The sequence below is a fragment of the Coregonus clupeaformis genome, chromosome 36, assembly GCF_020615455.1.
Source record: "Coregonus clupeaformis isolate EN_2021a chromosome 36, ASM2061545v1, whole genome shotgun sequence".
NCBI lineage: Eukaryota > Metazoa > Chordata > Actinopteri > Salmoniformes > Salmonidae > Coregonus > Coregonus clupeaformis.
The window spans coordinates 29,726,325-29,751,210 of NC_059227.1; the positions used below are offsets into that span (position 1 = coordinate 29,726,325).

At 46.2% G+C, this 24,886-nt stretch overlaps 2 protein-coding genes across 2 annotated transcripts; both read left to right on the plus strand.

The window, feature by feature from the left end:
• The first annotated feature begins 11,215 nt into the window (after positions 1 to 11,215).
• LOC121552801 (trace amine-associated receptor 1-like) lies at positions 11,216 to 12,400 on the plus strand. The gene has a single exon (XM_041865846.1). The coding sequence runs from the start codon at positions 11,310 to 11,312 to the stop codon at positions 12,345 to 12,347; it is 1,038 nt and encodes a 345-aa protein (XP_041721780.1). The 5' UTR covers positions 11,216 to 11,309; the 3' UTR covers positions 12,348 to 12,400.
• Positions 12,401 to 12,927: 527 nt separating this feature from the next.
• Positions 12,928 to 13,962, plus strand: LOC121552159 (trace amine-associated receptor 13c-like). The gene has a single exon (XM_041864881.1). The coding sequence runs from the start codon at positions 12,928 to 12,930 to the stop codon at positions 13,960 to 13,962; it is 1,035 nt and encodes a 344-aa protein (XP_041720815.1).
• Positions 13,963 to 24,886: the final 10,924 nt, after the last annotated feature.

The window sequence follows — 24,886 nt, forward strand, 5'->3', positions numbered from 1 at the left end:
TTGTTCGGGCAGGTTTCGGCGTTCGGCGTCACCGGCTTACTAGCTACTGCCGATCCATTTATCATCATTCCATTTGCCTTGTCTTCAATCACACACACCTGGATTTTTTCTCCAACTGGAGCTCTACTTCTCCAGCATCCGGCCGGTTCCATCTCCTGCCTCTCGGGGAAAGCCCTGGAGTGGGCCAACGTGGTGTGGAATGAAGGAGGAGCCGCATTGGAGAACTACAGGGAGTTTGCTCGTCTCTTCCGGGCGGTCTTCGATCACCCGCCGAGGGTCGAGAGGCGGGCGAGCGGCTGGTCCACCTGAGGCAGGGGACGAGGACTGCACAGGACTTCGCATTCGAGTTTCGAACTCTGGCAGCTGGGTCCGGGTGGAACGAGCGGGCCCTGATCGACCAGTTCCGGTGCCATCTGCGAGAGGACGTCCGACGGGAGCTAGCCTGACACCATGTTGTCCTTCTCGCAACTGGTGGACATGGCCATTCATTTGGACAACCTGCTGGCAACCAGAGGACGTCCTGGAGGAGGTCTGCCCGTTTCCATCCCGGCCGACTCGGATCCAGAACCGATGGAGATGGGTGGAACCGCTAGCCGAGAGAGCGGAGGATGACAGCGCCAGTGCCACACTGGTGGCTTGAAGGGACATTTCACCACACGTTGTCGTCAACGCTCTTCTGGGTTTGGAGGCGGCAGGCAGGGTACTCTCACATCACCCCAGGTATCGAACACCCAAACTCGTTCAGAGCCCTCTGCTGCGCACTGTAAAATACTCGTCTCCTTTCTTGAGCACATGTATGTTCCCCAGTGTAAGGCGCTTGTCAAATCAGGCGCAGCTGGGAACCTTATGGACAGGGCATTCGCACACCATATAGGCATTCCATTGATTCCCCTATCCATTCCACACCCCATCAGAGCACTTGATAGTCGACCATTAGGGTCCGGGTTGGTTGAGGAAGTTACTGCACCAGTCACCATGATTACCCAAGAGACTCATTGTGAGCAGGTTACTTTTTCCATTATTGAGTCTCCTGCTTTCCCAGTGGTATTAGGTATCCCTTGGCTAGCACGCCACAACCCCACCTTCTCATGGCCGCAGAGGGTTCTCACTGGGTGGTCGCAAGAGTGTCAGGGTAGGTGTCTAGGTGTTTCCGTTGGTGCAACCACAGTGGAAAGTCCAGACATTACCTCCACCGTGCGCATTCCCCCTGAATACCTCGATCTGGCGCAAGCGTTCTCTAAAACGAAGGCTACAAAATTACCACCTCATCGGGCGGGGGATTGCGTGATAAACCTCTGGGTAGACGCTGTATCTCCCAGGAGTCATGTATACCCCCTGTCACAGGCTGAAACGGTGGCTATGGAAACATATGTCACGAGTCCCTGCGCCAGGGGTATATACAGTGGGGAGAACAAGTATTTGATGCACTGCCGATTTTGCAGGTTTTCCTACTTACAAAGCATGTAGTGGTCTGTAATTTCTATCATAAGTACACTTCAACTGTGAGAGACGGAATCTAAAACAAAAATCAAGAAAATCACATTGTATGATTTTTAAATAATTAATTTGCATTTTATTGCATGACATAAGTATTTGATCACCTACCAACCAGTAAGAATTCCAGCTCTCACAGACCTGTTAGTTTTTCTTTAAGAAGCCCTCCTGTTCTCCACTCATTACCTGTGTTAACTGCACCTGTTTGAACTCGTTACCTGTATAAAAGACACCTGTCCACACACTCAATCAAACAGACTCCAACCTCTCCACAATGGCCAAGACCAGAGAGCTGTGTAAGGACATCAGGGATAAAATTGTAGACCTTCACAAGGCTGGGATGGGCTAAAGGACAATAGGCAAGCAGCTTGGTGAGAAGGCAACAACTGTTGGCGCAATTATTATAAAATGGAAGAAGTTCAAGATGACGGTCAATCACCCTCGGTCTGGAACTCCATGCAAGATCTCACCTCGTGGGGCATCAATGATCATGAGGAAGGTGAGGGATCAGCCCAGAACTACACGGCAGGACCTGGTCAATGACCTGAAGAGAGCTGGGACCACAGTCTCAAAGAAAACCATTAGTAACACAATACGCCGTCATGGATTAAAATCCTGCAGCGCACGCAATGTCCCCCTGCTCAAGCCAGCGCATGTCCAGGCCCGTCTGAAGTTTGCCAATGACCATCTGGATGATCCAGAGGAGGAATGGGAGAAGGTCATGTGGTCTGATGAGACAAAAATAGAGCTTTTTGGTCTAAACTCCACTTACTGAGGGAAGAAGGATGAGTACAACCCCAAGAACACCATCCCAACCGTGAAGAATGGAGGTGGAAACATCATTCTTTGGGGATGCTTTTCTGCAATGGGGACAGGACGACTGCACCGTATTGAGGGGAGGATGGATGGGGCCATGTATCGCGAGATCTTGGCCAACAACCTCCTTCCCTCAGTAAGAGCATTGAAGATGGGTCGTGGCTGGGTCTTCCAGCATGACAACGACCCGAAACACACAGCCAGGGCAACTAAGGAGTGGCTTCGTAAGAAGCATCTCAAGGTCCTGGAGTGGCCTAGCCAGTCTCCAGACCTGAACCCAATAGAAAATCTTTGGAGGGAGCTGAAAGTCCGTATTGCCCAGCGACAGCCCCGAAACCTGAAGGATCTGGAGAAGGTGTCACGCCCTGGCTCTGGGGACTCTTGTATGTTGAGCCAGGGTGTGAGTTTTCATTGTTTTGTGTTCTATTTTGGTATTTCTATGTTGGCCAGGGTGGTTCCCAATCAGAGACGGCTGTAGCTCGTTGTCTCTGATTGGGAGCCATACTTAGGTAGCCGTTTGGCATTGTTTTGGTGTGGTATCTTGTTCCGTTTGGTTTGTGTAACCGTAGGACTTCACATTTCGTATCGTTTGTTGTTTTGTTCGTTGTGTTGTACATTCAATAAATATTATGTACGCATAACACGCTGCGCCTTGGCCCGCTTCTTCTCAAGACGATCGTGACAGAAGGTCTGTATGGAGGAGTGGGCCAAAATCCCTGCTGCAGTGTGTGCAAACCTGGTCAAGAACTACAGGAAACGTGTGATCTCTGTAATTGCAAACAAAGGTTTCTGTACCAAATATTAAGTTCTGCTTTTCTGATGTATCAAATACTTATGTCATGCAATAAAATGCAAATTAATTATTTGATTGAGTGTGTGGACAGGTGTCTTTTATACAGGTAACGAGTTCAAACAGGTGCAGTTGACACAGGTAATGAGTGGAGAACAGGAGGGCTTCTTAAAGAAAAACTAACAGGTCTGTGAGAGCCGGAATTCTTACTGGTTGGTAGGTGATCAAATACTTATGTCATGCAATAAAATGCAAATTCATTATTTAAAAATCATACAATGTGATTTTCTTGATTTTTGTTTTAGATTCCGTCTCTCACAGTTGAAGTGTACCTATGATAAACATTACAGACCTCTACATGCTTTGTAAGTAGGAAAACCTGCAAAATCGGCTGTGTATCAAATACTTGTTCTCCCCACTGTACGTCCCTCCATTTCACCCGCCACCTTGAGTTTGTTCTTTGTGAAGAAGAAGGATGGAGGTCTGAGCCCGTGCATTGATTATCAACCACTGAACAGGGAGACGATAAGATTTAGTTATCCTCTCCCCCTCATTCCTTCAGTGATTGAATCAATGTATGGGGCGCGCTTCTTCACCAGATCTCAGGAGTGCATACAACCTGATGCGTTTCCGAGAGGGAGATGAGTGGAAGACAGCATTCAGCACAACCACAGGGCATTATGAATACCTGGTGATGCCCTATGGTTTGATGAATGCTCCCTCTGTTTTCCAGTCCTTTGTGAACGAGGTGTTTCGGGACATGCTTGGTCACGGTGTAGTGGTCAACATCGATGACATCCTGGTGTATTCTGCTACGCACGCCGAGCATGTGTCCCTGGTTCGCAAGGTGCTGGCCCGACTGTTGGAAAATGACCTTTATGCTAAGACAGAGAAGTGTATGTTTTTCCAGCAGTCCGTCTCCTTCCTTGGATACCGCATTTCCACCTCAGATGTGGAGATGGAGAGAGATCGCATTTCATCCGTGCGTAATTGGCCGACTCCAACCACGGTTAAGGAGGTGAAGCGCTTCCTTGGCTTTGCCAACTATTATCGGAGGTTTATCCGGGGCTTTGGCAAGGTCGCAGCTCCCATTACCTCCCTGTTGAAGGGTGGGCCGTCCTGGCTCCGCTGGTCTGCTGAGGCTGACCTGGCCTTCAGCGAACTGCGGGGTCTGTTCACCTCAGCCCCAGTACTGGCCCACCCCGATTCATCACTACCATTCGTAGTGGAGGTGTATGCGTCCAAGGTTGGGATAGGAGCTGTCCTGTCTCAACGATTGGGTACGCTACCCAAGCTCCGCCCCTGTGCGTTCTTTTCGAAGAAGCTCAGCCCGGTGGAGCAGAACTAGGGCGTTGGTAATCGGGAGCTGTTGGCTGTTGTCCGAGCCTTGATCGTGTGGAGGCATTGGCTCGAGGGGGCAAAACACCTTTTCCTCATCTGGATGGACCACCGTAACCTGGAGTACTTCCTGGCAGCAAGGAGGCTGAATCCTCGCCAGGCCAGGTGGGCCCTATTCTTCACCCGGTTTGATTTCACTCTATCATACATCCCGGGGACAAAGAACATGAAGGCAGACGCGCTGTCCCGGCTGTATCACACAGAGGAGAGGCCCAGAGACAACACTCCCATACTGCCGGCCTCCTGCATTGTGACACCGGTAGTATGGGCGATGGACGCGGATATAGAACAGGCATTACGCACGGATCCCTCTCCACCTCAGTGTCCAGATGGGCTACAGTATGTGCCTGCTCTTATCCGTGATCGTCTGATCTACTGGACACACGTCACCCTCCTCTGGTCACCCAGGTATCGCCGTACAGTGCGCTGCCTGACCGGAAGATACTGGTGGTCTACCTTGGCTAAGGACGTGAGGGTGTATGTCTCCTCCTGCTCAGTGTGCGCCCAGAGTAAGGTACCTAGGCACCTCCCAGCTGGTAAGATACAACCTTTACCAGTTCCACAACGACCATGGTCTCACCTAAGTGTTGGTTCACCTAACTGATCTTCCCCTCTCCCAAGGTAACACCACCATCCTGGTCGTTGTGGACCGCTTTTCTAAAGCCTGCCGCCTCCTTCCTCTGCCCGGTCTCCCCACGGCTCTGCAAACTGCGGAGGCCCTGTTTACACACGTCTTCCGGCACTACGGGGTACCAGAGGATATAGTGTCTGACCGAGGTCCCCAGTTCACGTCCAAGGTCTGGAAGGCATTCATGGAACATCTGGGGGTCTCCGTCAGCCTGACCTCTGGGTTCCACCACGAGAGTAATGGGCAGGTGGAACGGGTAAATCAGGACGTGGGTAGGTTCCTGCGGTCCTACTGCCAGGACCGGCCGGGGGAGTGGTCGGTGTTCTTGCCATGGGAAGAATATGCCCAGAACTCTCTCCGCCACTCCTCCACTAACCTAACACCTTTCCAGTGTATTCTAGGTTACCAACCGGTTCTGGCACCGTGGCACCAGAGCCAGAACGAGGCTCCTGCGGTGGATGACTGGTTTTGGCGCATGGAGGAGACATGGAATGCTGCCCACGTTCACCTCCAACGTGCCATGCGTCGTCAGAAGGCCAACGCTGACCACCACTGACCCGACTTTGTACCGGGGGATCGGGTCTGGCTTTCGACCCGGAATCTGCCCATCAGCCTGCCCTGCCAGAAGCTGAGCCTGCGGTTTGCGGGGCCGTTCAAAGTCCTGAGGAGAGTCAATGAGGTCACTTATAGGTTATTACTTCCCCCTGATTACCGTATTAACCCCTAGTTTCATGTGTCTCTCTGGTAGCTGGTCCGCTCCAGGAGGCTGAGCTGCGGGAGGTCCCTCCACCTCCTCTGGACATCGAGGGGGCCCCGGCGTACTCTGTCCGTTCCATCCTGGATTCGAGGCGTTAGGTAGGGGGCCTTCAGTACCTCGTGGAGTGGGAGGGGTACTGTCCGGAGGAACGGTGCTGGGTTCCGGTGAGGGATATCCTCGATCCCTCCACGTTACGGGATTTCCACCGTCGCCATCCGGCTCGCCCTGCTCCGCGTCCTTCTGGCCGTCCCCGAGGCCGTGGTCGGCGCGCTGCTGGAGCCGCGCATCAAGGGGCGGGGTACTGTCACAACTTCCGCCGAGGCTGCCTCCCCTCCTTGTTCGGGCAGGTTTCGGCGTTCGCCGTCACCGGCTTACTAGCTACTGCCGATCCATTTATCATCACTCCATTTGTCTTGTCTTCAATCACACACACCTGGTCCATATTCCCTCATTAGTCATGGTATAAGTGTTCCCTCTGTTTCCTTGTCTGTGTGGGTGATTGTTTATTGTGGAGGTTTGTGAAGCTCGTGGAGCTCGTGTAGTGCGTATCGACAGGAGTATTTTCCAGTGTGCCTTGTATTTTCCAGTGAGCCTGTTTTGTGCTCTGGAGTGTGTTTGACGCATTTCTGCGTAAACCTGTATTTTGCGGATTAATAATGGGTTTTTTGGGGTTCGTATCATTTGATTTACACAACATGCCTACCACTTTGAAGATGCAAAATATTTTTCTTGTGAAACAAACAAGAAATAAGACAAAAAAAAACAGAAAACTTGTGCGTGCATAACAATTCACCCCCCTAAAGTCAATACTTTGTAGAGACACCTTTTGCAGCAATTACAGCTGCAAGTCTCTTGGGGTATGTCTCTATAAGCTTGGCACATCAAGCCACTGGGATTTTTGCCCATTCTTCAAGGCAAAACTGCTCCAGCTCCTTCAAGTTGGATGGGCTCCGCTGGTGTACAGCAATCTTTAAGTCATACCACAGATTCTCAATTTGATTGAGGTCTGGGCTTTGACTAGGCCATTCCAAGACATTTAAATGTTTCCCCTTAAACCACTCAAGTGTTGCTTTAGCAGTATGCTTAGGGTCATTGTCCTGCTGGAAGGTGAACCTCCGTCCCAGTCTCAAATCTCTGGAAGACTGAAACAGGTTTCCCATCCATCATTCCTTCAATTCTGACCAGTTTCCCAGTCCCTGCCGATGAAAAACATGGTGTTCTCAGGGGGTTTGAGAGGTGTTGGGTTTGCGCCAGACATAGCATTTTCCTTGATGGCCAAAAAGCTCAATTTTAGTCTCATCAGAGTACCTTCTTCCATATGTTTGGGGAGTCTCCCACATGCCTTTTGGCGAACAAAAAACATGTTTGCTTATTTCTTTCTTTAAGCAATGGCTTTTTTCTGGCCACTCTTCCGTAAAGCCCAGCTCTGTGGAGTGTACGGCTTAAAGGGGTCCTATTGACAGATACTCCAATCTCCGCTGTGGAGCTTTGCAGCTTCTTCAGGGTTATCTTTGGTCTCTTTGTTGCCTCTCTGATTAATGCCCTCCTTGCCTGGTCCGTGAGTTTTGGTGGGCGGCCCTCTCTTGGCAGGTTTGTTGTGGTGCCATATTCTTTCCATTTTTTAATAATGGATTTAATGGTGCTCCGAGAGATGTTAAAAGTTTTGGATATTTTTTCATAACCCAACCCTGATCTGTACTTGTCCCTGACCTGTTTGGAGAGCTCTTTGGTGTTGGTGTTGCAGACTCTGGGGCCTTTCAGAACAGGTGTGTATTTACTGAGATCATGTGACAGATCATGTGACACTTAGATTGCACACAGGTGGACTTTATTTAACTAATTATGTGACTTCTGAAGGTAGTTGGTTGCTCCAGATCTTATTTAGGGGCTTCATAGCAAAGGGGGTGAATACATATGCACGCACCAATTTTCCGTTCGTTATTTTTTGAATTTTTTGAAACAAGTTATTTTTTTCATTCCACTTCACCAATTTGGACTATTTTGTGTATGTCCATTACATGAAATCCAAATAAAAATCTATTTAAATTACAGGTTGTAATGCAACAAAATAGGAAAAATGCCAAGGGGGGTGAATACTTTTGCAAGGCACTGTATGTGTTGATTGTTTTCCTGAGAGGAATCTCCCCTACTTTTTCCTGAGTACTTTATATTTTGCACTGTGGGTTTCGTCCCGCTTTAAGCTATGGTGCTTTAATAAATTATGTAGTTCTAAACCTCCGACTGCCTCCTGCTTACTCCTCTCTACACTTGTGACAATGTCAGCTACCACAGTGACTGAAATGACAACACTTAACAAAGAGCTACAGTTAGTTTCAGAATGGGTGGCAAGGAATAAGTTAGTCCTAAATATTTCAAAAACTAAAAGCATTTTTTTTGGAGTAACCCTGTGTTGTAAACTGTCATGGTCAAAACATAATGATACAACAGTAGCTTGGATGGGGAGAGGTATGTCTATAATAAAGCACTGCTCTGCATTCTTAACAGCACTATCAACAAGGCAGGTCCTACAGGCCCTAGTTTTGTCGCACCTGGACTTGCAATTGGCTCAGAACAGGGCAGCACGGCTGGCACTTGGATGTACACAGAGAGCTAACATTAATAATATGCATGTCAATCTCTCCTGGCTCAAAGTGGAGGAGAGATTGACTTCATCACTACTTGTATTTGTGAGAGGTATTGACATGTTAAATGCACCCAAGCATACCCCACAAGACATGCCACCAGAGGTCTCTTCACAGTCCCCAAGTCCAAAACAGACTATGGGAGGCGCACAGTACTACATAGAGCCATGACTACATGGAACTCTATTCCACATCAAGTAACTCATGCCAGAAATAAAATTAGATTAGAAAAAAACAGATACAAATACACCTTGTGGAACAGCGGGTACTGTGAAGCAACACAAACATAGACACATGCATACAAACACACGATAACATACGCACTATACACACATGTACACATGGATTTTGTGTTATAGATATGTGGTAGTAGAGTAGAGGCCTGAGGGCACACACTTAATATGTTGTGAAATCTGTTATGAATGTATTATTTTTTAAATGTATAATAGCCTTAATTTTGCTGGACCCCAGGAAGAGTAGCTGCTGCCTTGGAAGCAGTTAATGGGGATCCATAATAAATACAAATACAAATACAAAGCAGTCAATAGTCAAACATGGTACAGTATTTCCTTTGGCGTCATCTATAATGCATTACATCATGTATATGGTATCACGATGTCCATAAATCTGTAATGGTATGAATATCACCTTAATGCACACGTTTTTACCATGTCATTTATAGACAACCTAATTTATGTTGCTTCAGTATATCATGTATAATACACTATATTAAAATATAGTTACATTTACAGCAAGCACATGCACAGTTATCCATCTGGAAAATCTTATATTTGTTGAAGTAAAATCTGTGCTCATATCATATAGTCCAATGAAGAAGGTTAAATGGATACTTTGGGATTTTGGCAATGAGGCCCTTTAACTACTTCCCCAGAGCCAGATTAACTTGTGGATACCATTTTTATGTCTCTGTGTCTAGTATGAAGGAAGTTAGATGTAGTTTCACGAGCCAATGCTAACTACGGTTAGGGTTATGGTTAGGGTTAGGCTGGACATGAAGCTAGGATTAGGGGTTCTGCTCAATTTAATTTCAAACTATCATATTAATCTCATTGATGGTCGTCCTTGCATTCATAGCTCATTCAATGAATTGAAGAGTGGTTACATTTCTACAGCCCTAGTGGCAGAGGGTCAGCTTTGTTGTTTTTTCAAATCCGACATTGCCTCTTTAAAGTTCCATGAGCAGAGCCTAATCAAAATTAGTACAAACTGCCAAACATGACATCACCCCCATTGTTTATCAACACCTTCTGAGTGGCAAGACACCTGTGGGAATGGGATCATCATTAAAGGTGAAGTCAGATTATAGGTGCTAACAGGGCCCTCTGGTAGGTTCATTTGTCCTCCTATTTCCCAGAATCATTACTATGATAGAAGACTCATCTGATGGCCGTGGCATAAAGTGGTTGCCATGGGCACCTCAAAGCACAGGTCATAGAGGTCACAGCCTACTACCTCTGTTGTCGTTTTATTTTCAGCACAAGGCAAAATTATGTAAATTATTTTAATCGAGACATTTGACGTGTTTCACACAATTCTCAAAAGTGATGTACAATTTATCTTGCATTCCAAGCCACTCATTAAAGGCTAAATCTGTAAGATGTCCTGTTGTTCAATTGTCATTTGGTCATGGTCATGCAGTATAAAGTATACCCATTCATTCTTGAAGAATTAGATGTGTGATCTTTGCTTATGCTTGATTGCCATCTTAGATTATGACATACAATCCTGCATTATTACAACGGTAATTGTTTATTACAACTGGGCCCATAATTGTTGAATACCTGTTGCCAACTGAATCATGTGGACTCATCAGACACAGTGAACAACATACAGTAGGAGTCTCCACAGACTAAAACCATGATTTCATTGGCTGTGGAACAGACAGAATAGTAAACAGTTCCAAAATGTTGTGGTGATCATTTTTGGAGCGTCCCTTTAACAGCGTCCTTCTGTTTATATAATGCACAGAAGCTTTCGAAGAGCTTCAGACTGATCGAGGGGGTGCATGGTTTGCTCACTATGATTAGGTGAGATTAAACTTTTCTTATGCATGATCTATATTACACACCATAATTGTATAACCAATTGTTCAACAAGTCAACATGACTATAGAGTGTTTACTTGTCTCTTTGTTTCCCTCTGCTGAAAGGATCCTGACCAGAGCTCAAAATCAAACACCATTTGTTCTTAGTGCTTCCCATGGACAAATACAGATTGAGGGATTGATTGCTGAGAAATAATCATTTTAGATATTAAGGTGAGTATAGGTTTCAGTTTTATTCATACTACATATTTGTATTTTCAAAGGAACAAGAATAAGAAACTACATACTATGAATATATAGTATAAACGTTTAATAAAATGGTGTTTATTAAATGTGTAACTATTTCATGAAGACAGCATGGCTTATTATTTATATGGAAATTTGTTACAAGAGCCAAATTTCCCTCAAGTGGCCACATTTCCATCATTTGTGTTATTTTTGGAAATAAACTGAATTCCGATGGGAAGCATTATCAGCAGGATGTGTTCTATTTTCAGAAGCCCATTAATCTGATTCAGAACAACGCTTTGGACTAGCAGTTCATTGTTCCGTCTGTTACAGTAACGCTACTGTTGCAAAACGTTAATTGAACGTAAGTCCAGTTAATTTTAGCAAACAAAGATGTAGATGACAGATGAAACTATGAAAAATGTTGTAATTACACATTTAAAGCTGTGATCAAATTGTTCCTTGTCTCTAGGTCTAAAACACCAGGTGGAATGGACTTCTCAAATACTTCAAACCTTAACAGCACTGTGAAAACACAGACTCTTTTCTGCTACGAGTCTTTGAGTGGATCGTGTGTGAGGTTTGCTCGACCCCTGAGCACTCAGGTTCCTATGTTCACATCGATGGGGTTGGCCATACTGGTGACTGTTATTGGGAACCTTCTGGTCATCACCTCCATTGCACACTTCAAGCAGCTCCAAACCTCCGTAAACCAACTCCTCCTCTCCCTGGCTGTGTGTGACCTCCTTCTGGGACTGTTTGTAATGCCGTGCAGTGCTGTGCGCTCTGTCCAGGGCTGTTGGTACCTAGGAGGGTTTCTGTGTAAGCTCCACACCAGCACTGATATTATGCTGAGCACATCCTCCATCTTCCATCTATCCTTCATCTCCATTGACCGTTACTTTGCTGTCTGCAGGCCACTGTCGTACAGACTGATCATCAGCAATAACACTGTATTGATCATGATCGCCACCAGTTGGCTGGTCCCTGCCATTTTTGCTTATGGAATGATCTTCTCTGAGATGAATCTAAAAGGCAGGGAGGATTTCTATGAAACACATGTCAAGTGTATTGGAGGCTGTTATGTGTTCTTTAGTCCAGTGGCGGCTGTAGTAGCATCGTCCTTCAGTTTTTACATCCCAGGCCTGATCTTGATTTGTATATACTCCAAGATATATTGGGTTGCCAGGACTCAGGCCAGGTCCATTAAAGATTTATCTCGTCAGTTTAAAGAGGCAGACTCTGGACGTAGAGAGAGACGAGGGGCAAATATTCTGGCAATAGTAGTGGGAGTGTTTCTAACCTGCTGGAGTCCCTTTTCCTTGTGCCTCATCATTGACCCTTTCATACAGTACTCCATCCCACCGCTGTTGGGAGATACCCTGGTTTGGTTTGGATATTTGAACTCTGCTTTTAACCCTGTTGTCTATGCTTTCTTTTACACTTGGTTCAGGAGGGCTTTGAGAATCATCATCAGTGGTCACATCTTTCACAGGGGTTCATGTAGATTTAGATTGTATTCTGAGTAAAGTTTCAGTTGATGTTACTGTATGACGTGTTCAAATAAATATATGAATTATGATGGGATGTAACATGTGACAGTTATGCTACTCAAAGTTATAAAGCTTGAGTGAAAATGTAACAGAAGCTGCTTTTAACCTGTTTCAAATAAAGCTGTTTGCTTAAAATAAATGTGATACTTGTGCCTGTCACCTTGTTGAATAGTGTTCTTTGTCTCCTCCTAGTGTCTATTGCTGGAACAGTAATTCTGTGTTGAGTGGCCCACTTGAGCTTAGAGCTCATGACATCATTATCTTACTACACTATCATACCGTTGTACATTACTTGAATATACACATATAATATAAACAGATGTAAATCATTTAACCTATTATAACTGGCTGGTAGCCGGGAAAGGGGTGTGTCCAAAATATGCCCAATACAGTATATAAACACTGTCATTCTTCTAAAAAGACTGTGCTTGATTCAGCACCACTTACACACCTGCACCTGTGACTACAGTAGCAAGTGATCAGCTCTAATGCACCTGTGACTACAGTAGCAAGTGATCAGCTCTAACTTGAATGTGTTTTTGTTTTGTTTTTGCCAATGGATATCTCATCTCATCAACATCTTGATCCAAAGATGTTCTGTTACCCAGAATCAAATGCCTCCTGCACCAGAGAAATCTTCAGTGAAGGAGCTCAAATTGCTTTATACTTTTTGTTTGTTTCAAGTATGCTGGTCACTATTCTAGGGAATGGTGTGGTCATAATCTCCATTGCTCACATAAAACTGCTCCACACGCCAACTAACATGCTTATAATGTCTTTGGCACTTGCAGACCTGCTGCTTGGAGTGACTGTGATGCCTTTTAGTACAGTGAGGGCTGCGGAGGGCTGCTGGTACTTTGGAGATGCTTTTTGTTTGCTGCATTCTAGTTTTGATATGTTCCTCACATCTGTTTCAATTTTTCACCTGGTATTCATAGCCATAGATCGATATGAGGCGGTGTGCAATCCACTTCGCTATTCCACCAAGATTACTATACCAATTGCATGGCTCATGGTTTTTGCCAGTTGGGCCGTTGCGGCATTGTACTCCTATGGCCTACTATATTCAAAAGCAAATGTGAGAGGACTGAATGAATTCATTGCATCCATGTACTGCCTGGGAAGTTGTAATCTTTTCTTTAATGCACTGTGGGGCGCCCTAGACACATTGATAGCCTTTTTCTTTCCATGCTCTGTAATGGTGGGTTTGTATACCAAAATATTTTTGGTGGCAAAAGAACATCTCCGAAAGATTGAAGAGAGCCAAAATAATTCCAATGAGGGAGGTAGAGGTGTGGTGTCTCAACGGTCAGAGCGAAAAGCAGCTAAAACTTTAGGCATTGTGGTGGGTGTTTTCATCTTTTGCTGGCTGCCTTTCTTTGTTAATTCTATAGTTGATCCATACACAAACTTTAGCACACCACCTATTCTCTTTGAAGTGTTTATCTGGCTGGGTTACTTTAATTCTACTGCAAATCCAATCATATATGCACTGTTTTATCCTTGGTTTAGAAAATGTCTTAATCTCATTGTCACATTGAAAATATTCAATACAAATTCCTCATATATAAATGTATTTGCTACTATATGATATATTGTCAAGCTACATTAATATAATTTAAAACTGTGTGTGAACAGTATGTACCTCACAATTACATGGCCACATTGAATAATGTGTTCAAGGAGGCAAATGAAGAGAAGCATTTGACAAAACCTCTTCTGCACATTCTACTGCTGTCAATACTTGCCAGGTCTTTTTGGTGTAACTGTGTTTAACTTATAAATCCTTTCTAACTCTTTTATTTACCTTTTATTGTATTTTGAATTGTATTTTTATTGTACCTTTGAATACATTTTCATAAAGTACATAAAATGTATCATTGGATTTTCTTTTAACTCAATCATCTTTGATCTAATGGCTGGTGTTGAGCTAAACAGTTCTTTGGTCTAATGGCAGGTGTTGAACTAAACAGTTATTTGGTTTAATATTGAACTAAACTGTTTACATTTACATCATTTATTTATCTTATCCAGAGTGACTTACAGAAGCAATAAGGGTTAAGTGCCTTGCTCAAGGGCACATCAACAGATGTTTCCTCTATTCAGCTCAGGGATTCAAACCAGTGACCTTTAAGGAACTAGCCCAACGCTCCTAATCGCTAGGCTACCTCCCCAGTTCAACAACATCCATTTTGTCTAATGGCTGATGTTGAACTAAACAGCAGGTACCCGGGTTTGAGTCCGATTTGAAATTTGATCTTGCTGTAAAGCAGAGCATAGAGTGGATCAAGTGACTGAAAGCATGACATGCAGATCAGGAAGCAGAGTGCAATATTTGGGGCATTGGAAGTGTTCCTATAAATATGTTGCCTGTGAGGTTATTTTGTTTCACAAGTATTGAGTACTGTGTCTTCAGTGATCTCATTCTACATCCCAGGAGTAGGGATGCTTAGCATCTACCTAAAGATTTTCCTTATAGCACAGAGAAAGGCACACTCAAATCAGGGTACAACCAATCAGAACTCTTTAGGCAAATCACAGAGAAAAGCCATCAAAACATTTGGTATCATTATGGGGGTATTTCTATCATTCTGGACACCATTTTATCTCCAACTGTATTGATCCCTATATTCGTTACTCTACGACACCAGTTTTGTCTGTAACATTTATATGGATTGGCTATTTGAATTAAACTATGAATCCCATGTTGTATTCATTATTTTACAGTTGGTTCAAGAGGGGGTTTAGAATGAACATTTCTTGTAAAATATTTCAAACTGATTGTTCATTAATACAATTGTTAAAATAAACATGTCCAAAACCGGTACTGACAAGGAAGCGTGACAAATATTTGCCTTGCTGTTAGTCCTTTTTAAAACCACATCAGCCACAGGGGTATAGGATTCAAAAGCAATTTAATAACATTTTATTTGAACATAGGGGAGACTGCAGTCAGCCTATCCACAGCAAATCCAGCAATATTCACTAGTGAGAGTTAGTGTAGCCTCTCCACTCCCATATCTAGCACATACATACATTTTGTTACATTACAGCCTTATTCTAAAATTGATTAAATTATTTGTCCTAATCAATCTACACACAATACCCCATAATGACAAAGCGAAAACAGGTTTGTAGAAATGTTTGCAATTTTATGAAGAATAAAAAACAGAAATACCTTATTTACATAAGTATTCAGACCCTTTGCTATGAGACTCGAAATTGAGCTCAGGTGCATCCTGTTTCCATTGATCATCATTGAGATGTTTCTACAAATTGATTGGAGTCCACCTATGATCAATTCAATTGATCGGACATGATTTGGAAAGGCACACACCTGTCTATATAAGGTCCCACAGTTGACAGTGGCCTGAAGCAGAGGTATCATGCTTACCATCTACTGTGAAATAAGCAAAATCACGGTCTGGAAAGTGTAATACTTTTGATAGATCTAAACAAATCATATGGAAATCACCATGGTCGCAACCAGAAACTGTCAACTACATTTCCCTGATTTAAGATCGGATTTGAATGTTTATTTTCAGGACAAAATCCAAGCCATGCGGTCAAAGGAATTGTCCGTAGAGCTTTGAGACAGGATTGTGTCGAGGCACAGATCTGGGGAAGGGTACCAAAACATTACTGCAGCATCGAAGGTCCCCAAGAACACAGTAACCTCCATCATTCATAAATGGAAGAAGTTTGGAATCACCAAGACTCTTCCTAGAGCTGGCCACCCGGCCAAACTGTGCAATCGGGGGAGAAGGGCCTTGGTCAGGGAGGTGACCAAGAACCCGATGGTCACTCAGACAGAGCTTCAGAGTTACTCTGTGGAGATGGGAGAACCTTCCAGAAGTACAGCTATCTCTTCAGCACTCCACCAATTAGGCCTTTATGGTAGAGTAGCCAGACGGAAGCCACTCCTCAGTAAAAGGCACATGATAGCCCGCTTGGAGTTTGCCAAAAGGCACCTAAAGGACTCACAGACCATGAGAAACAAGATTCTCTGGTCTGATGAAACCTTTGGCCTGAATGCCAAGCGTAACATCTGGAAGAAACCAGGCACCGCTCATCACCTAGCCAATACCATACCTACGGTGAAGCATGGTGGTGGCAGCATCATGCTGTGGGGAAGTTTTTCAGCAGCAGGGACTGGGAGACTAGTCAGGATCGAGAGAAAGATGAACAGAGCAAAGTATATTTACAACAACATTATTATTATTTTTTCGTACTGGCCCCCTGTGGGAATCGAACCCACAACTCTGGCATTGCAAACACCATGCTCTACCAACTGAGCTACATCCCTGCTGCCAATTCCCTCCCCTACCCTGGACGACGCTGGGCCAATTGTGCGCCACCCCATGGATCTCCCGGTCACGGCCAGCTACGACAGAGCCTGTATTTGAACTAGGATCTCTAGTGGCACAGCTAGCACTGCAATGCAGTGCCTTAGACCACTGCGCCACTCGGGAGAGTACAGAGAGATCCTTAATGAAAACCTGCTCCAAAGCCCTCAGGACCTCAGACTGGGGCGAAGGTTCACCTTCCAACAGGACAACGACCCTAAGCACACAGCCAAGACAACGCAGGAATGGCTTCGGAACAAGTCTCTGAATGTCCTTGAGGGGTCCAGCCAGAGTCCGGACTTAAACCCGATCGAACATCTCTGGAGAGACCTGAAAATAGCTGTGTAGCGACGCTCCCCATCCAACCTGACAGAGCTTGAGAGGATCTGCAGAGAAGAATGGGAGAAACTCCCCAAATACAGTTGTGCCAAGCTTGTAGTGGCAAACTCAAGAAGACTCGAGGTTGTAATCAATGCAAAAGGTGCTTCAGTAAAGTACTGAGTAAAGGGTCTGAATACTTATGTAAATGTCATATTTCCGTTTTTTTGGTCATTATGGGGTATTGTGTGTAGAATGATGAGGGGAAAAAATCAATTTAATCCATTTTAGAATAAGGCTTTAGCTGTCACGGAATCAGCCGAGGCTGCTCCTCCTCCTTGCTCGGGCAGGCTTCGGCGTTCGTCGTCCCCGGAGTACTAGCTGCCACCGATCTATGTTTCGGTGTTTGTCTAGTTTGTCTTGATTGTTTTCACCTGTTTCCCATTATGTTACATTGTATTCCCTTTATAACCCCCTGTCTCTCATTGGTTATTGTGTGTGATTGTTTTCCGTGAGGTCGGCAGTGTTCGGGTGTATGCGTATTTTGTTCCTCCCTGTTTGGAGGTTTTGTTTGTATTTTTGATTACTGTGCAAGTAAAGTTCGTCTGCCAGTAGCTCGGTGTCCTGCGCTTGACTTCGCTCACACCATACACGTCGCCCTGACAGAATCAGACACCACACATGGAGTCAGCAGCACCGGCGGTGCCAGCTGGATCAATGGAGGAACGCTTCGAACACCAAGCGGCCATGATCCAGGCTCTCGGCACCGCCATGGAACGGGTGGTGAGCACTATGGAGCGATGGGAAAGAGGGGGTCTGCCTACGCCTCCTCCAACGATACCACCACCATCGGCAATGCCCAGCGCTTCACCTCCGGGGTCCAGTGGGATTCGGCTCTCGCTCCTGAGGGCTTATGATGGCACAGCGGCCGGGTGTCAGGGTTTCCTGTTCCAGGTTGAACTCTACCTAGCAACCATCCACCCGGTGCCCTCGGGATACGAGAGCGTGTCCGCCCTCATCTCCTGTCTGTCCGGCAAGGCACTGGAGTGGGCCAATGCCGAGTGGGGGGGAATAGACGCCACTACTGTCAACTATGCAGAGTTCACCCGCCGCTTCAGGGCAGTATTCGATCATCCACCAGAGGGTAAAGCGGCGGGTGAGCGTCTATTCCACCTTAGACAGGGGAGGAGGAGCGCACAGGAGTTCGCGCTGGACTTCCGGACGCTGGCTGCCAACGCGGGATGGAATGAGAGGGCCCTCATCGACCACTGCAGATGTAGCCTGAGGGAGAACATGCGTCGGGAATTGGCCTGCAGGGACACCAACCTCAGCTTCGACCAACTGGTGGACATGTCCATTCGCCTGGATACCCTGTTGGCTACCCGCGGACGTCCGGATTCAGGGCCGTCCATTCCATCCCCCAGCACTTCCGAGCCGACCCCTATGGAGCTCGGAGGTGCTGGTGCTAGGGAGACCAGGAGAGAGACCAGGAGGGAGGCCGTCCCCTGCACCAACTGTGGCCGCAGAGGACACACTGCTGGTCGGTGCTGGGGAGGGTCTCCTAGGAATCGAGGCAGTAGGCAGCGCACTGATGAGTCATTCCAGGTGAGTAGGCACCCAACTCACCCAGAGCTCTCTGTTGCGCATATGTGTATTAAAGTTGTGTTTCCCAAGGTTTCTCCTCACTCCCAGCATAAGGCGCTAGTAGATTCAGGCGCAGCCTGGAATTTTATCGATCACCAATTCACCTATAAGTTAGGGATTCCTATTGTACCTGTTGATGTGCCCTTCCCCATCCATGCCCTAGATAGCCGCCCTTTGGGGTCAGGATTGATTAGGGAAGTCACAGCGCCTCTCAGGATGAAAACGCAGGAGGGCCATGAGGAGATACTACGTTTGTATTTGATTGATTCTCCTGCGCTTCCCGTGGTGTTGGGGCTTCCCTGGTTAACATCTCATGACCCCAACATTTCATGGCAACAGAGGGCTCTCAAGGGATGGTCTGATCAGTGTTTCGGGCGGTGTGTAGGTGTTTCCGTATGGGCAACGATGGTGGAAAGCCCGAACCAAGTTCCCACCATGCACATTCCACCTGAGTATGCCGATTTGGCACTCGCCTTCTGTAAAAAGAAGGCGACTCAATTACCACCTCATCGACAGGGGGATTGTGCGATAGACCTCCAAGTAGGCGCTGCGCTTCCGCATAGTCATGTGTATCCTCTGTCTCAGGAGGAGACGGCGGCTATGGAGACATACGTCACCAAATCTCTGAGACAGGGATACATACGGCCGTCCACTTCCCCTGCGTCCTCAAGTTTCTTTTTTGTGAAGAAGAAGGATGGGGGTTTACGCCCGTGTATTGATTACTGTGGTCTCAATCAGATCACAATCAAATACAGCTATCCTCTCCCTCTGATTGCTAGTATGATGGAGTCATTACACGGGGCGCGATTCTTCACAAAATTGGATCTCAGGAGCGTGTACAACCTGGTGCGCATTAGGGAGGGAGATGAGTGGAAGACAGCATTCAGTACCACCTCGGGTCACTATGAGTACCTCGTCATGCCATACGGTTTAATGAATGCTCATTCAGTCTTCAAATCATTTGTGGACGAGATTTTCTGGGACTTGCATGGACAGGGTGTAGTGGTGTATATTGATGACATTCTAATATACTCCGCTACACGAGCCGAGCATGTGTCCCTGGTGCGTCGAGTGCTTGGTAGACTGTTAGAGCATGACCTGTATGCGAAGGCGGAGAAATGTCTGTTCTTCCAGGAGTCCATCTCCTTCCTGGGACATCGGTTGTCCGCGTCAGGGGTGGAGATGGAGATTGACCGTGTTTCTGCTGTGTGTAATTGGCAGACTCCCACCACGGTGAAGGAAGTGCAGCGGTTCTTGGGTTTTGCCAATTACTACCGGAGGTTTATCCGGGTCTTTGGACAGGTAGCAGCTCCCATTACCTCCCTGCTAAAGGGGGGTCTGGTGCGTCTGCAGTGGTCGGCTGAGGCGGACAGGGTGTTTAGACATCTGAAGGACCTGTTTACCTCAGCTCCGGTGCTGGCACATCCGGATCCCTCTTTGGCGTTCCAAGTTGAGGTGGATGCATCCGAGGCTGGGATCGGCGCTGTGCTGTCTCAGCGCTCGGGTACGCCACCAAAACTCTGCCCCTGTGCTTTCTATTCTAAGAAGGTCAGTCCGGCGGAGCGCAATTATGACGTGGGGGACAGGGAGCTGTTGGCTGTGGTTCAAGCCCTGAAGATGTGGAGGCATTAGCTTGAGGGGGCTAAACACCCTTTTCTCATTCTGACTGACCATCGTAACCCGGAGTACATCCAGGCAGCGAGGAGGCTGAACCCTCACCAGGCAAGGTGGGCTATGTTTCTTTCCCGATTTGTATTTAAGCTCACCTATAGACCAGGGTCACAGAACGCTAAGGCAGACGCCCTGTCCCGACTATATGACACAGAGGAGAGGTCCATTGAGCCCACTCCCATACTTCCGGAGTCTTGTCTGGTGGCACTGGTGGTGTGGGAGGTTGATGCGGACATCGAGCGGGTGTTACGTACCGATCCTACTCCCCCACAGTGTCCAGAGGGTCGGAAGTATGTGCCGCTCGAGGTTCGCGATCGATTGATATATTGGGCTCACATGTCACCCTCCTCTGGTCATCCTGGTATTGGTCGGACAGTGAACTGCCTTAGTGGGAAGTACTGGTGGCCCACTTTAGCTAAGGACGTGAGGGTTTATGTTTCCTCCTGCTCGGTGTGCGCCCAGTGTAAGGTGCCTAGACACCTGCCCAGAGGGAAGTTACAACCCCTACCCGTTCCACAACGGCCGTGGTCTCACCTATCGGTGGATTTTGTCACGGACCTTCCCCCCCTCCCAGGGGAACACGACGATCTTGGTCATTGTGGATCGGTTTTCGAAGGCCTGCCGTCTCATTCCTATGCCAGGTCTCCCTACGGCCCTACAAACTGCTGACGCCCTGTTCACACACGTCTTCCGGCACTACGGGGTGCCTGAGGATATAGTGTCTGATCGGGGTCCCCAGTTCACCTCTAGAGTCTGGAGGGCGTTTATGGAACGTCTGGGGGTCTCGATTAGCCTTACCTCAGGTTTTCACCCCGAGAGTAATGGGCAGGTGGAGAGAGTGAACCAGGATGTGGGTAGGTTTCTGAGGTCCTATTGCTAGGACCGGCAGGAGGAGTGGTCGGGATATATTCCCTGGGCAGAGATAGCCCAAAACTCCCTCCGTCACTCCTCCACTAACCTACGCCTTTTCAGTGTGTGCTAGGTTATCAGCCGGTCCTGGCACCTTGGCATCAGAGCCAGATCGAAGCCTCTGCGGTGGACGAGTGGTTTCGGCGCTCGGAAGAAACCTGGAACGCTGCGCATGTCCATCTGCAGCGGCCTCTCAGGCGGCAAAAGGCGAGCGCCGATCGCCACCGCAGTGAGGCTCCGGTGTATGCACTGGGAGATCGGGTCTGGCTCTCGACCCGAAACCTGCCCCTTCGCCTGCCCTGCCGGAAGCTGGGTCGGCAGTTTGTGGGGCCATTTAAAGTCCTGAGGGGATTGAATGAGGTATGTTATAGGTTACAACTGCCCATTAATTACCGCATTAACCCCTCGTTCCATGTGTCTCTCCTCAGGCCGGTGGTGGCTGGTCCACTCCAGGAGAATGAGGTACGAGAGGCTCCTCCGCCCCCGTTGGACATCGAGGGGGCTCCGGCGTACTCAGTCTGTTCTATCTTGGATTCGAGGCGTCGGATGGGGGGCCTGCAGTATCTCGTGGAGTGGGAGGGGTACGGTCCGGAGGAACGGTGCTGGGTCCCTAGGAGGGACATCCTAGATCCCTCCATGTTGAGGGACTTCCACCGGAGTCATCCGACTCGCCCTGCTCCACGTCCTCCTGGCCGTCCCCAAGGCCGGGGTCGGCAGCACAGCTGGAGCCGTGCGTCAAGGGGGGGGGGGTACTGTCACGGAAACTGTCCCATACTTTAGGCTATAATGTGATAATTATACGTCTCATTTACAAATGAGTCACATATAAATGTTTTCCTGTTTTTGGTTAATGTTTTTACTTTGTGATTTCCATCTGTATCTGAGATCCAGTAGTCCTTTTGATCACGTTTTCATAACTCAGATGTCTGATATTCCTCTTTGTTTTCCCATCCTTAACCTTATTCAGTGGACTATATGATATGAGCACAGATTTTACTTCAACAAATATAATCTGCCTAAAATAATATGAACATTTTCAAGATGGATAACTGTGCATGTTCTTGCTGTAAATTGACTTACAGTATGTACCGTATTATACATTATTGTTATTTTGGTTAATCTGTAACAAGTAAAACAAATATATTATGTGTGTGACTTTGCTTTGTTTAGTCAATAAATAAATAATATTCCAGCTTGTGATTCATGGCTAATCATCCCCAGCATCCAATTAGCTCATTCATCCCCTCTCCTACCCTCTGTAACTATTCTCCAGATCGTTGCTGTGAATGAGAATGTGTTCTCAGTCAACTTAAATGGTGAAATTACATTTAAAAAAAAGACGTTTTGCAACTCAAGCAGCAGGAATTATGTTGTCACCTTGCACTAACATAAATAACTCGAGCATGTCTACCTCTGCTAAGCTTTACAATAAAGCAAGAAAAACAATCAAGCATCCCAGAAAAGTGTTAAAAATAGCCCACGTTAACATATGTAGCTTAAGAAACAAGGTTCATGAAATCAATAATTTGCTAGTTACAGATGACATTCATACTCTGACAATCTCTGAAACTCACTTAGATTTACATTTACAGTTACACTCCCGAGTGGCGCAGTGGTCTAAGGCACTGCATCGCAGTGCTAGCTGTGCCACTAGAGATCCTGGTTTGAATCCAGGCTCTGTTGTAGCCGGCCGCGACTGGGAGACCCATGGGGCGGCGCACAATTGGCCCAGCGTTGTCTAGGGTAGGGGGGGGAATGGCTGGCAGGGGATGTAGCTCAGTTTGTAGAGCATGGCGTTTGCAACGCCAGGGTTGTGTGTTCGCTTCCCACGGGGGGTATGAAAAAAGTAATGTATGCACTAACTGTAAGTCGCTCTGGATAAGAGCGTCTGCTAAATGACTTAAATGTAATGTAATGTAAACTTAGATAATACCTTTGATGATACAGTGGTAGCAATATATGGTTATAAGATCTACAGAAAAGACAGAATTGCCAAAGGTGGAGGTGTGTCTGTTTATATTCAGAACCACGTTCCTGTAAAGCTTAGAGAGGATCTCATGTTAAATACTGTTGAAGTAATATGACTACAGGTTCATCTGCCTCACCTAAAGCCAATTCTGGTGGGAAGCTGCTATAGACCACCAAGTGCTTAACAGTCAGAATCTGGATTACATTTACATTTGAGTCATTTAGCAGACGCTCTTATCCAGAGCGACTTACAGTTAGTGAGTGTATACATGTTTTTTTAAATATATATTTATTATATATATACTGGCCCCCCGTGGGAAACGAACCCACAACCCTGGCGTTGCAAGCGCCATGCTCTACCAACTGAGCTACACGTGTGAAATGCTTGATAATGTATGTGATATCAATAGAGAGGGTTGTTTTCTGGGTGATTTAAATATTGACTGGCTTTTATCAGGCTGCGCACTCAAGAGAAAGCTTCAAACTGTAACTAGTGCCTTTAATCTGGTTCAGGTTATCAATCAACCTACCAGGGTAGTTACAAACAGCACAGGAATGAAATCATCAGCATGTATTGATCACATCTTTACTAATGCTGCAGAAATGTGTTTGAAAGCAGTATCCAAATCCATCAGATGTAGTGATCACAATATAGTAGCCATATCTAGGAAAACTAAAGTTCAAAAGGCTGGGCCTAATATAGTGTATAAGAGGTCATACAATACGTTTTGGAGTGATTCCTATGTTATTGATATTTGTTGGTCCGTGGTGTGTAATGAGGAGCAACCAGACGCTGCACTTGACACATTTATGAAATTGCTTATCCCTGTTACTAATAAGCATGCACCTATTAAGAAAATGACTGTAAAAACTGTTAAATCCCCATGGATTGATGGACAATATTAAAATTGTATGGTTGAGAGGGATGAGGAAAAATAAATGACAAATAGGTCTGGTTGTCCAACCGATTGGCAAACATACTGCAAATTGAGAAATCGTGTGACTAAACTGAATAAAAAGAAGAAGAAACTACACTAAAGAATGATAGTAAAAAGCTTTGGAGCACTTTAAATGAAATTTTGGACACAAAGGCAAACTCCGCTCCATCATTAATTGAATCAGATGGCTCATTCGTCACACATTTTTTAATTGGCAAGATTAGCAAATTTAGGCATGACATGCCAGCAACAAACGCTGACACTACACATCCAAGTATATCTGACCAAATTATGAAAGACAAGCATTGTAATTTTGAATTCCGTAAAGTAAGTGTGGAAGAGGTGAAAAAATTAGTGTTGTCCATCAACAATGACAAGCCACCGGGGTCTGATAACTTGGATGGAAAATTACTGAGCATAATAGCTGTCAAGTGTCAATGTGCAGCGGTAGGACGGAGTCAGGCGCAGGACACAGAACTGAGTAAACACTAATTTCCACGCAGGGAAAACACACCAGCTCACATAAGTCTCAGACACAAAACAAAGAACAAACACGCACAAAACCATGTGGGAACCAGAGGGTTAAATAGGGAAATAATATAATTTAATGGGAACCAGGTGTGTACAATCAAGAGAAAACAAATCGAAAAAGAAACGTAGATCGGTGGCAGCTAGAAAGCCGGTGACGACAACCGCCGAACGCTGCCCGAACAAGGAGAGG